At 40.7% G+C, this 14,570-nt stretch overlaps 1 protein-coding gene across 1 annotated transcript in view; it reads right to left on the minus strand.

Annotated features, from left to right (window-relative positions):
- Positions 1–14,570, minus strand: part of MTMR8 (myotubularin related protein 8) — a 41,730-nt gene that overhangs the window by 2,016 nt on the left and 25,144 nt on the right. Inside the window, exons 7-13 of the mRNA XM_044682893.1 lie at positions 12,314–12,446; positions 8,686–8,795; positions 7,986–8,111; positions 6,027–6,076; positions 4,975–5,175; positions 2,105–2,233; positions 580–706 (exon numbers count right to left, since the gene is read on the minus strand). Of these exons, the coding sequence (XP_044538828.1) occupies positions 580–706; positions 2,105–2,233; positions 4,975–5,175; positions 6,027–6,076; positions 7,986–8,111; positions 8,686–8,795; positions 12,314–12,446 (876 nt within the window). The remainder of the gene's footprint in view (positions 1–579; positions 707–2,104; positions 2,234–4,974; positions 5,176–6,026; positions 6,077–7,985; positions 8,112–8,685; positions 8,796–12,313; positions 12,447–14,570) is intronic.

The following is a 14,570-nucleotide window of genomic DNA, read 5'->3' on the forward strand; positions in this document are numbered from 1 at the left end:
TTAATATATATGTATATACATATATATGATCTAGATATGGTACCCTCAATCTGACTTGTCTTAAAGAAGTAGGGACCAGCCTTTCCTTTCTGCTTATGACCATTTTCTCCCAGGCATCATCCTTGTATTCCTACATCTGACATGGGGGGATAATTTCTTTATTTTGGACACTATACTACTAATAGTAGAACAGAATAAGATAAAATTAGCTTTACTGAGTCCCCCATATAACTCACACCAAGCTTAGAGGCCATTAAAACCATCAGGCCTTTATCACATGAACTGGCATTGAGCCATTAGCTTCTTCACTCTCTACTTGACCAATTAATGTTTGGAACTCACATGCAGGACTTTACATTGCTCCCTATTTATATCATTCTAAAGGGGCTTAACTGAAATTAACTTGGATTTGCTACCTATAACCATTTAAAATTCTGCATAAAAAAGGTGAACCCAGCAGGCAGGTCAAGCTTTCCACATGGACCAACTTAACTTGAGGGAACAACCTTGGAATTGGGCTGGCCATGCTAACTGAGGAAGGCAAAGAGTCCTTTTCTGGAGGGGCCCCCAGACACTCACATTCTCTAAGTGTGTCATGTCCTCTTCCATCTTCACTTGCCGATTCATTAGATGGAGGAGATGGTCCAGCATGCTCTGCTTGGGGTGCATCCCTTTGTCAAAACGATGGTACATCCCACACCAGAACCTTCAAAAGCACAAGAAAAAGAGGAGAGAAGCCAGTCACGCTGAGGGAGGAAATCAGTGCCGTTTTCTGTATCCCAACTTCCACCCATCCAAAGTAGTCACTGAGGAACATTCCAAAAAGGGATTAAAAAGAAAAGCTTTTTGACAAAGTCCTCACTATAGCTAGGACACAAGATATTTCCAGGAGAAAAAATATTTCATTCAATGAACATTTGTTATTCGATTGCATTCTGAATAGATCCTTCCTCCACCTCCCCACCCCTGACTTCTCCTACCCAGCAAGTCATTCCTTATGAAAAGGGGAAAAAAGGAAAAACCAACACATGGACTCTTTGTGACAATACTTGTAGCATTCCATACCCATAATCCCTCACCTCTGTAATAGAGGGAGATGCATTTTCTCACCTTTTCTCTAGGGCTGTTAAGCTTGGTCATTATCATCACACAGTATTTAGGGTTTGCTTTCCCTTTATATTTACATGTTGGAAGTCATCCCATCTCTCCAATCAAATACCACATCCTTCTGTTCTATATGTTCTGACCAAATTGTAGTCATTCATCAACATCCTTTCTTATCCAACCCTGTTCCACATTCACATCTTTGCTCATGTTGGCCTCATGTCTAGAATTCCTCCATTTCTGTTTGCTGAGGTCTCTCCCTCACTCTTTTTTAACCCTTACCTTCTGTCTTAGAATCACTACTAAGTATTGGTTCCAAGGCAGAAGAGTGGTAAGGGCTAGGCAATGGGGGTTGAGTGACTTGCCCAGGGTCACACAGCTAGGAAGTGTCTGAGGTCAAATTGGAACCCAGGACCTCCCTTTTCCTGGTCTGACTCTCAATCCACTGAGCCACCCAGTTGCCCCGTGATGGTTCTTTAATGGAAAGTATGGCTATCTAAACCAAGTTACCAGGAGTACGATTTTCACTGTGGCCCCTGAGTTCTGCTTCTTGACATGGTTGACTTACTGACCAAAGAAGTCCATTTCCAATTTTCTTGCTTTACACATTTTTTATAGGAGATCGGCCTCTCTAGCTCATCCAGGCTAGAAGTATATTGTCCATTCAGGGGCCCAATCCCACTGCCGCTTGAGACAGAAGCTTTGACCTTCCCTGTTTCCATTTTGGGCCAGCTCAGCTGACTATAAGCTCAGAACTCCTGAACTCAAGTAATCCACCAGCTTTCGCTCCTCCCAAAGCAGGGGTTATCGGCATGCACCACCATGTCCAGCTATCCTTTATGTATTTTAGCTGACTTTATCTTTTTCTAACTCTCTGGCAGGATGCTACTAGGGGAAAGTCAGCAACTAAGAAAAAGTTGCCAAATAACCACCCTGCCCCCGCATCTTTACTCATCTTACTCTGAAGGGGGAACAGGAGGAACAGAACTTAGGAACTTACTGGAAGCTGAATGGCAGAGTGTTAGGATAAAGTACCCCATAAGCAGCGGAACCCTTGTAGAGTGGATTCCTAAACTCTGTCTTCTTCTGTAACAGGAAAGGCCACAAGGAATGGGTTCTCTCAAAGATTCTGTTTAAAAATAAAAACGACAATCAAATTGACTTTGCAAACCAACCACGGTTTTGTAGAAATGACATACATCAAGTGAAAGGGAGAGTGAGGGCAGGTAGGGAAAAGAGGTAAGAGGGTGATGTGAGCAGTAATATTTATGATTATTTTTTAAAATATTTTATTTTCCCAAATTAAATTCCCAAATATAATAACAATTTTTAAAGGTCCTCACCTTCTGTCTTAGAATCAGTACTGTGTATTGGTTCCAAGGCAGAAGAGTGGTAAGGGCTGGGCAATGGGGGTTAAGTGTCTTGCCCAGGGGCATCCAGCTGAGGCCAGGAGACCTCCTGTCTCCAAGCCTAGCTCTCTATCCAGTGAGCCAACTAGCTACTCCCTTTTCATATCTTTTTTAAAAATTAAATTCTTAGGAAAATGACCTTCAGGTTGGAAAGGACAAGTCAGAAATGGCTGATCAGAGCTGAAATGGAAAATAATTATGGATATATTAATATAGTATTTTATTGCTCTTTATGGGGAAGATATGGTTAGATAGTAGTTCATCTGAAAAAAGATCTTGGAGTTTTAGGGAAATAAACTCAATATTTAAGTGAAAAAAAATAATAACATGACTTTAAACCTCATTAAGAGAGTATTCAGGATTCCCTGGGTTGAGTGTTTTAGTCACATAGCATTAGTGTGGTGGGCACTACAGGGTCTCCCAGTACACCCCAGATTCCTAGAGACAACACCCTATTATCCCGTTTGCCCCACTTGTTTGTTCCCATTGTTCACCCCCACCCCTTCCTTCCTTTCCAAGTCACTTAGACCCCATCCCTTTAGGATATAAAAATCCTGAACTTTTCTCTGTTCAGGGGGGCAGTTGGTCTTGCATGCTGCCTCCCAACCATTCAACCTAAATAAATCTCTCTATCTTTAAAAAAAAATTAAATTCTTAAACACCAAGGTGAATGAGCATTTTTATATTCATAGTATAACAGAAGGAAAAAATGGTGGCTGAAACCACAACCGTCTATTATGGATAGTTTGCTTTTCTTTTAAATGGTTCTCCTGGTTCTGTTCACTTCACTTTGCATCAGTTCGTGTAAGGCTTCCCAGTTTGTTATGGCAGCATCCTTCTTGTCATTTCTTTTTTTATTCTTTTTAAATTCTTATCTTCTGTCTTAGAATTTATTCTAAGTATCAATTTCAAGGCAGAAGAACAGTAAGGACTAGGTAACTGGAGTTAAGTGGCTTGTCCAAGGTCGATGAACTAGGAACTGAGACCAGATTGGAACCCAGGACCTCTCTTCTTCAGGCCTGGCTCTCTATCCACTGAGCCACCTAGCTGCACCACCACTACCACCCTTCTGATATTAATGGTCAGAGGACCAAATCAAGTTATTTCTATTGTTCTATATCTCAAGGAGTCTTCACGAATTTTGACATATAGAGGGAGACAACTTGTTGGAGCAGACCTATCATAAGGCTGCATTTGGCTTTACTGAATCAACTCTTACTTTTTAAGGGCCAATAAATGATAAAGACAACAAGATTTTGTATTCTCTTAATCTTCCAGTTAGTTGGGTGAGAGGAATCATGTTTCTACTGCTTGGGGTGGTCTACCTATTTCTAGTATCAATATACTCCCAATACACAAGTAGCTTATTCTTATAAAAATGTATATGGATATGAAAGTAGGTGTCTAGGTCAGCCGCTGTGGATACTTCCTTAGTCAACTTTGCACATTATTCTTAAGATCCTTACTTGCTGACAGGGACAATATCAAAACCAACAGATTTCAATTCCTCCATCTATATGTTTCCCTGTAGGCCAATGGGCAATGATCTCACATTTAGAGTATTAACAGCTAAGTTAAAGTTACAAGATGGTTTAACGATGTGTGAGTTTTAGCATCTTCTGCCTCCTTTCTTGCTATCCCATTGCTGTCAACAGAAGGTTGCACAGGACTGAAAGCTATTTTAAAATTATCTTTGTTTCCTGGGTTGGGACAATCAAAGAGCTCATCACCACTTGGCCAGCCTGATGACGAGTCTCTCTGAATAGGCTTTTGTTTTATATTTATATACATAACTTAGGTAGATGGATCAACAGAAGGCTGTTGCTGAGAGAGAGCATGCCATCCACTGGTATAAGAGAGTTCACTTTGACTTCCATACCATGATATAATATGAGCATAGGCCTCTGGGGAGTCCTATCAAATTCACTATGATACTTCTTTTTGGGGGGATTGGGACGGGAGCAAGGGAAGGGAGAAGAAGAATCCATTGATCCGCCTGCCACTTTGTTGTATACATACACAAAAGTCTCAAGTCCTTACAAACAGCAGGTGGATTGTTTGTGAATTTGCTGTTGAACATCTACTTCTCCACCTCTAAAATGGGATAACATTACTTATCTGACTTGTTCCCAGAGTTGGGGTGAATGAGCTGCTACCATGATCACCACCAAGACCAGGAAACGAGTCTGTGCCAGAGCTAGGACTAAACCTTGAATTTCCAGATTCTGACCACTCTTCACCTTCAGAGTATTTCCCCTGACATCCACATGCACACTGTGGGGATGACATAACTTGATTTATAAATGAACTGCAGAGAAATCATCATCTGAGAAGACCATCATAATTCTTTACAATATCATCTCCCTCTCCCCTGCACCTCAATGGCTCGTCTATAAAGCCAGTCGCTACTGAATAAAAAAAGGCTCAGATGACTACACACCAGCCCCTCCTTCTGACTCACTTCAACTCCTCTCGTTCTTTGTGACAGGTTCCTAGGAAGTTCCCAAATTGGCAGGAGAAAACGTGATCATGGATCTCCAGTAAGAAATTCTCATTAAACTCAAAAGCACAGGGAAATTGCTCCATCAGTTGCCAGATACACTCCAAAAATTGGGTGAAGACAGGAGATACTTCTTTGGGGTCCCCATCCAGGTGACCACATCTAACGATTGGAACAAAAGCGAGAGAGTCATGATGCTCAGTATCATACCTTGGCATAGGAGAAAAGACTGGACTTCACTATTTGTGGTTACTACCCAATCTACCCAGATGGCTACAGATTAGAAATCCAGCTGAAATGAGTAAGAATCACATCAAGGGGAAATTAGAATTAGACAAAAAGCTCCTTGTAGGCAGAGGTCATGTCATTCCTTTGAACTCCCTAAAACATTGTATACATAGTACATAGTAGGTAGTATGAAGTACAGGGAGAAACTGAATAAATATCTGCTGATTAATTTCTTTAAGGAATTAACAGTGACAACAGTAATTTGCATTCAATAGTTTTTCCTCCAAAAGGAATCAAAGGTCAATTTACAACTTAAAGAGGAAAGATGCTACCTTCGAATCGAAGCTATGGTAGCACAGGAGCTTAGAAGGCTTTTTTAAACCCTTAACTTCCATCTTAGAATCAATACAGTAAATCGGTTCCAAGGCAGAAAAGCAGTAAGGGCTAGACAATGGGGATTAGGTGACTTGCTCAGGGTCACCCAGCTAGGAAGTGTCTGAGGCCAGATTGGAACCCAGGACCTCCCATCTCCAAGTCTGGCTCTCTATCCACTGAGTTACTTACCTAGCTACCTCTGAAGGCTTTTGATAATACAAGCATTTCGTGCCTAATGTCCTTAACTGGTGGCAAGAAAACATGATGTTAAGTGAAATAAGGTCATGAGGGACAAACAGTTCTGAAGGATCAGTGTTTGAAATGGGTGACTGCCAGAATTGGTCATGAGGTAATAATGATGTTCTTGAGAACTTTGACTCCCACCTCCAACAATATGCATATATTTTTACCTTTGTGAAAACTTGTGGCCCATAGAGATCCATTCCCTTTCTATGAGAACCTGACATTTCATACCAAAAGAGAAAAGAGTTAACATCAGGGAGATTAAAAAGGTGGTTGGACTGTGAATCAAATAGTCATACGGCTTTCCTACAATGAAGTTCTCATGACTTGAAGCTGCATTACTGATGGAATAAAGTTAATTTCGCAAGCATTAGCTAAGGTACTTGTAATTCATTTAAAGGGCTGAATATGCTTCCTCTAAATTTCAGATTCTCCCAAGAGAAAATATTCTGGATTAAATGTAGTATTGTTTCTTTTGGCTCCTGTACTATATAGTCTGGGCCATTCAAGTCATTGATAAATTAAATTCCAGCAAGCACATTAAACAGAACTTTTAAAAAAATCCAAAGCAGTATTTCTGTTGCAAACTTATACCAAGAATTAAATAAATTTTATAAGGGACTAGATTTCAATATCTTTTAAAATAGAAATAAAGGGGATAAGCATTTATTGTTTTTTAAAACCCTTATCTTCTGTGTTAGTATCAGTTTCAAGACAGAAGAGTAACAAGGGCTAGGTAATCAGGGCTAAGTAATTTGCCCAGGGTCACACAGCTAGTCTGAGGCCAAATTTGAACCCAGGTCCTCCTGACTTCAGGTCTGTGCTACCTAGTTGCCCCTGGAATAAGCATTTATCAAGTACGTATTATGTGCCAGGAATTGTGTGAAGCACTTTGCAAATATTATCTCATTCAATCCTTATAACAACCCTGGGAAATAGATGCTATTATTATCCCCATTTTACAGTGGAGGAAATGGGCAGACGGAGGTGAGGTGACTTGCTCAGGGTTACACAACTAGTAAGTATCTGAAGGCAGATTTGAACTCTGGTCTTCCTGACTCTAGGCTCAAGCACTCCAGGCAGTGCATCATCAGCTGCCTCTGAAAAAAGTCAAGTTTTTCTGTTTTGACTTTAGGTTGTTGGAAATCAAATATTTCTGATTTCTGTAGAGTATATAAGCTCTTTGGTTGTGTCTGCCTGAAATGTAGAGTTCACACCTGAGGTATAATGTACCCTTCTTAGGCAGCAATATTCCTCTCCCTCACTACTCTTTACCTGAATTTTCTATTGCTCCCATATCCCTCAAAATATCCTTTTACATGAGGGCTTCTGCATAAAACTGCTGCCTGATGGGTAAGAGGTTATAAAGGGGATGTAAAATAAGAGCATGCTAACTGTGTGTGCCTGATGCAGGAAAAGCAACTATAATAAAAATATCTCAAGTAAGCCTAGGATTTTGAATTTGAAGCACTATATATATAAATACTTAAACTCTCCCCTACCATCTTAGATGCAATACTTAGTATTGTCCCAAGAGAGAAGGGTGATAAGGACTTGGCAATGGGGGGTTAAGTGACTTGAGCAGGGCCACCCAGCTAGGGGATGTCTGTGGCCAGATTTGAACCTAGAACATCCTGTCTCTAGGCCTGGCTCTCAGTCCACTGAGCCACCTCACTGCCTCCTTAAAGGCATTGTAGAAATGATCAGGTCTAAAGCCCTCATTTTACAAAGAAAGAAATTGAGGCCTCGGGAAGGAAAGGAACTTGCAAAGGCGAAACCGGTCATTAAGTACTTTGGAGGGTGGCTAAGTAGAATAGCAAATACTCTTGGAGTCAGGAGGATCCAAGTTCTGCCTCTGACCCATACTACTTGTGTGGCCATTGGGCACATCACAACCTCTCAGAGACCAGGCAACACTAAACCTTTATGTTACAGGCAAGATGCCAATCGGCATCCACTGAGGGAGTTCCTTCCAACTGATGAAATCATTGGTCTGGACCAAAATACCAACAAAAGAAGTGCTTTCAAAGGCCACCGATACAGAACTTCTAGTACCTCCCCAGGGGCAGATTGTTTTGTTTGAAGTTGCCTTCGATTTTCTCACAAAGAGAAGTAGGATTTCTTACCATTAGCCCTTCAAATGTCCTATAAAATGGGTCGAGAAGGATGCCAGCTAGAGAGCACACTTGGGCTGTGCGGTCCCAGCCATCTGAGCAATGGACCAAGACACTGGCTTTTTCAACTTTCACCGCCTGAGGAGATCAATAAGAGTGGAGAAAAGTAAGCATTAATCACTTCTGTGTAGCAAATCGATTTCAGCAATGGAAAAATAAATGGTGGCCATGAGCGTCTCATCCAAGCTGACTTGGGCAAAGTCAATCAATCAGGACCCATTATGGCCCAAGAAATATGCTAGGTGCTGGGGATACAAGGTGAAATAGTCTGCCTTCAAGGATGATGGTAATAGAAACAAAACGCATACAAGATTGCACTGGGAGGAGGAATTTGTAACTGAGGAGACCACATAAAGATTCATGTTGAAGGTGATAATTGAGCTAATTCTTGAAAATGAGGGATGGATTCTCTAAGGCTGAGGTACAGAGGGAGTACCTTCTAGGAAAAGGGGGCAGCCAGTGTAAAGGCAGAAACATAGGAGATGGAAAATCTAGCATGTGTGAATACCAAGGAGCTCAATTGGTTGGACCATAAAATGAATGGGAGAGTAACCTACAATTAGACTGGAAAAATGAGACAAGTCCAGGTTTTGGCTGCCCTAATCGATCAGTAACATAAGAAATGGGCATGTAAAAATATACTGAGAATTACCTTTGTGAGGAAGATTCCAGCATCCATAATAGCTTTAATATGTCTCAGCCACCCAGAGTTCTCCAGGCCAGCAAGGAAGTCACTCATTGATGGAACTTTCATTTCACAGACTTAAGAAAGAGAAAAACAAAGACTGAAATGGATTATTTCCTGCATCTTTTCATTGAAGAGAGAGAGACAGAGAACACTGGATATAGTCATAAGGCCTGGATTCAAGTTTTGGCTTTCATACTTACTAGTTGTGCGATTTCCTGTCTCTGGGCCTTAGTTCTTTGCAAAATGAGAAAGTTGGATCTGTTAGGTTCCCTTTGATTCTAGATCAGTGATGGTGAACCTTTCAGAAACCAAATGCCCAAACTGCGCCTTCATGCCATGTGTGAGCCGCCCCCTTACCCCAGATAGGGGAGGGAGGAAGCACTCCCATTGGGTTGCTGGGCAGAGAGGTGGGTCATGTGAGAAATGTCCTCAGGGTGTGTGAAGAGGGGGAGGGAGGCAGCCCCCCAGGAACGTGTGCCATAGGTTTGCCAACATGGCTCTAGATCATCTATTTTACAAATGGAGAGTAGCTAAGGAATCACAGTGTGGGTTTAAATGACTGGAACAATGAAGTCTATACAGGGAAGCAAATCCATAACAGAAATAGTCAAGAATCTAGCTCTCCAGATTCTCAGTTTGAGCTGCCTCAGTCAAAAAATTTGGTGGGTGAAGGAACTAATCAATGGCAAACACTCAAGTCAAACATACCTGGTTAGATAAAAACACACTTGGCTCCAAATAAAGCACCACGGGACCCCAAATGTGGTACGGTATAAACCAAGAGAGTCTTTAAAAACACATGAAAGAGCCTCCCCTTTCTGTGTGGTCTGATTGGGGGTAGGCAGGTTGGGGTGAGTTTAGGAAGATTATCAACAGTTCTGAAAAATAAGTTTATTTTTGAAATAGGAGACATGAGAGCACCTCAAGATCAGTGCCTTAAATTCTACTTACTACATGGAATCAGATTTAGAGCTTAAAGATGCTTTGAGATCATTTAGGCAAAACCCCTCATCTAACAGAGAAATAAACTGAAGCTTGTGAAGAGGAACTGACTTCTTAAGGCTACAAAAGTAGTAAGTGGTAAAAGCTGGGATTTAGATTCAGAGTCTCCAAAAACTATTCCTTCTTACACTCTGCTTCTCTAAAGTCTATTAACAATACCAAAACTTTCGGAAGAAGGCAGCTAGGTGGCTCAGTGGATAGAGAGCCAGGCCCTAGAAGTGGGAGGCCCTGGCTTCAAATATGGCCTCAGACACTTCTTAGCTGTGTGACCCTGGGCAAGTCAATTAATCTATAATGCCTAGCCATTTTTGTTCTTCTGCCTTGGAACCAATACACAGACAGAAGGTAAGGGGTTGAAAAGAACAAATTTCAGGGAAAAAAGAGACAAAGAAGGCATGACACACCCAAAGGGCAAATTTTTAGCATCTCTTCCTAGATCTGGCAAATCACATCTGAAAATTCTCAGGGGTCTGAAGGAAATTCCCCAAGACCAGAATTGTATAGGACCCTAATCCCATTTTCTTTTCTTCATATTATTCATGTGTCTATCTCAGCCACTGTCCATTCCCACCCACACCTCTCCAAAATAAAAAGCCCTCAATACATATTTTCCAACAAAATCAATTCCTACCTGAGCCAAGCCTAAAAATGAGTGCCTCTTCCTGTGTTTTAAATTCATCACCTTTCTGACACAAGGTGAATGACACTGTATTTGTTCAGAGTTCTAAAGTCCTCCAAAGGTTCTTCTTCTCTATAATATTATTGTCACTGTACAGATGGTTTTCCTAACTCAGCTCACTTCAATCTGCATCAGTTCCTAGAGGTCTTTTGAGTTTTTCTGAAACCTTCTGTTTCATTTCTTAAGGATTGATAACATTCCATTCTATCCATGTACCACAATTTATTTAGATGCTCCCCAATAGTACAGCCCTTTTGTTTCCAGTATGGGTTAACGCAAAAAGAACTTCTCTAAATATTTTGGTACATCCATGCCTTTTTCTTCTTTCTTTGACTGTGTCAGGTCACAGACATAGCAGCAATATAGCTGGGTTAAAGGGCCTGAACAGTTTGGCAACTTTCTGGGCACACTTCCAAATTGCTCTCCAGAATGGCTGGACTGATTCACACTTCCATCAACAGAGCACCTGTTTTCCCACAGCCCCTCCAACATTTATCATTTTCTTTCTTTCTTTCTTTCTTTTTTCTGGCATTTTCCCCATGTGCTAAGTAAGAGGCAGAATCTTACACTCAGTACAGTGTATTGGTTCCAAGGCAGAAGAGCAGTAAGGGCGAGGCAATGTAGATTAAGTGACTTGCCCAGGGTCACACAGGTAGGAAGTGTCTGAGGTCAGATCTGTACCCAGGATCTCCTTTCTCTAGGCTTGGCTCTCTATCCACTGAGCCACCCAGCTGCCCCCACTTCTATTATTATTATTATTCTTGATTTCATTCATGAGTATACCAAGCTGAAATATGCTCCTACCTGGTACCTATATCCTAAACTAACCTAATTGTATTTCAGGACTATGTTGACTAATAACAACACACTACAATCAAACACCACAGTAGCAACCAATTCTCTTCCCCTGGTTACTTCTCTGGCTCCATTTCAAAATGCATGTTCTTTGTATGCACATAAAAAGTTATACTATGTGGGGCAGCTAAGAGGCTCAGTGATTGAAAGCCAGGCCTAGAGATGGGAGATCCTGGGTTCCAATCTGATCTCAGATACTTCCTAGGTGGGTGACCCTGGGCAAGTCACTCTTCATCCCAGTTGCCGAGCCGCCATGCCCTTACTGCTCTTCTGTCTTAGAATTGATACTAAAATGGGCTTAAAAGTGAATGTAAAGTAACAACAATACATTTTCAAAAAATAAATGGTCTTTAGGGCAACTAGGTGGCTTGTGGTTGGAGAACCAGCTTCAGAGATGGAAGGTCCTGGGTTCAAGTCTGATCTCAGATACTTCCTAGCTGTGTGACCCTAGGCAAGTCACTTAACCTCAATTACATAGTCCTTACTGCTCTTCTGCCTTGGAATTGATACTTAGCATAAATTCTAAGACAGAAGATAAGGATTTAAAAACAAATTTAAAAATGACAAGTAGGATACTGCCACAACAAACTGGGAAGACTTACAAGAACTGATGCAAAGTGAAGCAAAACCAGAAGAACCATTTAAAAGAAAAGCAAACTATCCATAATAAATGGCTGTGGTTTCAGCCACCATTTTTTCTCCTGTTATACTATGAATATAAAAATGTTCATTCTACTTGTTGTTTAAGAATTTAATTTAAAACAGATATGAGGAGGGGGTAGCTAGGTGGCTCAATGGATAGAGAGGTAGGCTTAGAGACAGGAGGTCCTGAGTTCAAATCTGGCCTCAGCTGGGTGACCCTGAGCAAGACACTTAACCCCCATTTCCCAGCCCTTATTGTTCTATCTTGGAACCAAAACATAGTATTGATTCTAAGATAGAAGGTAAGGGTTAAAAACAAAAACAACAAAAAAAGAAGTTATTACTATGGTGAATTCTCACAGCTTTCCTTCCCTCTTGCCTCCCTTCCTCCCTGTTAATACCAAACCTTCATACCTTCCAGGAGTTTCTGCAGGCTGCTCCGCATCACATGGATGTTTTCAATACCAATGAACCTGAACCGAATATTGGCATAATTATCCTCATTTTCATACCCCTTGCCAGCTGCCCGGTTAGCAATGGCATTCAACTGCAAATCAAAGACATGGTTGGGCAGGTATCAATAGGCTGTATGAAGGAAGGACAAGCCTTGTACATCTTTTTGCCTCAGGGATGTTATTTTTTAGTTTCTAGAGAGTTGGAAACCCTGCCCACAAAATAAAAACCACTTAGGGCCAAAATCAGGGTTTAGGGGTAGAATTTCAAATGGTTCTTAAATCTGGTACTTTGGAACATGACAATATTCTTTCACCGATATGTTATGATATGTAACTGGGTCAACATGTATCATGGTAGCAATGAGTTTGACAATGACTTATCAGATTGGTAAGTGCATATATAGGGCATGGTTCATACTAATAAAAATATGCAAAATGGCTTGGGCATAAATTATGTACATTAACAATGGCAGAGAAAACAAATGTGCTCTGTTTACTCCACTTAGAAGATAATACATCTGCTCTAAGAGAGAATATAGATTGTTAGAGCTGATTATGATCTCTTATCATAGAGACACAGGGTAACTAAGAAGCCACTAAATTAATAATAAACATAAAAGCGATGCCCATCGGGTAGCAACTGAACTCATTACAACTGATACCATTATAAATCACAGCTTCTTAACCTAATTTGTGTCAGGCAGGGATCTCTTTAGCAGTCTGGCAAAGCCTATGGACCTCCTTTCAGAAAAAAAATATTTTTTAATAATGGAAGGAAATATTAAAATTCAATTAGAGGTGAGGGAAAATGAAGATGACATTTTTCCCCATCCAAGTTCACAGATCCCCTGAAATTTATCCATAGCTCCTCTGCAGGGTCTACAGACATCAGGTTAAGAATCTTTTCTACAAATAAAATAATTATTACAAGAGACAGACATATTCGATGTTAGTGGTCCTGGGCAACATTAGAGCTGGAGTTCTTAACCTGGAGTCCATTAACTTGGCTTAAAAAAATATCATAGGGGGCAGCTAGGAGGCTCAGTGGCTAGAGATCCTGGGTCCAAATCTGACCTCAGATACTTCCTGGTTGTGTGTGACCCTGGGCAAGTTACTTAATCCCAATTGCCTATCCCTTACCACTCTTCTGCCTTAGAACCAATACACAATATTGATTTTAAGGGGTTAAAAAATATAGTAATAACTGTGTTTCAATATAATTGGCTTCCTTTGTAATACTATGGATTTTATTTTTATGCATTTAAAAACATTATTCTGAAAAAGACTTCATCTGACTTCTAAGGGGATCCAGGATGCAAAAAAAGTTAAGAATTATTTTGTACCAGAGAAAGCAGCTGTTGTAGACAACTGACTACAGTAAGTAGTTGATGGAGTTGTTGTTTAATTGCTTTCGGTCATGTCCAATGTGACCCCTTTGGGGATTTTCTTGGCAAAGATACTGGAGTGGTTTGCCATTTCCTTCTCCAGCTTATTTTACAGATGAGGAAACTGAGGAAAACAGGATAAAGTGACTTGTCCAGGGTCACACAGCTAAGATACAGGAGTGGTTTGCCATTTTCTTCTTCAGCTCATTTTACAGATGAGGAAACTGAGGAAATAATGTAAAGTGACTTGCACAGGGTCACACAGCTAGCAAGAGTCTGAGGTTGGATTTGAACTCAGGTCTTCCTCACTCTAATGGACAGAGTGCTGGACTCTAAAGTCAGAACAACTTGGAATTGTTTCCCACATCAGACATGATCTTTCTGAATTTATTTGCTCATCTGTAAAATGGGGACAATAATGCCTGGAGTATCTACCTCACGAGATTGTTATGAAGGTCGAATGATTTAATGGCTATAAAGATCTTTGTAAACTTTAGAGCATTATATGTCAGTTATTATTATATTATTTAGTACTAAAAGGGGACTTAACAATCAATTGAATCTAAAGTCATTACTCTCTTTTCTTTCCTGAGAGAATTACAAAAATTCTAATTGCTACCAGTTATATAATGATTACTCTGTGCCAGCACTGGGCTAAGTGCTTTAAAATGATCACCTCACACGATCCTTACAACATCTCTGGGAACTAGATGCTATTAAAATCTCCGTTTTACAGATGAGGGAATCAAGGCAGAGGTGAAGTGACTTGCAGAGTGTCATACAGCTAGTACGTGAAAGAGGCTAGATTTGAATTCAGGTCTTCCTGACTCC

The sequence above is a fragment of the Gracilinanus agilis genome, chromosome X, assembly GCF_016433145.1.
Source record: "Gracilinanus agilis isolate LMUSP501 chromosome X, AgileGrace, whole genome shotgun sequence".
Taxonomy (NCBI): domain Eukaryota; kingdom Metazoa; phylum Chordata; class Mammalia; order Didelphimorphia; family Didelphidae; genus Gracilinanus; species Gracilinanus agilis.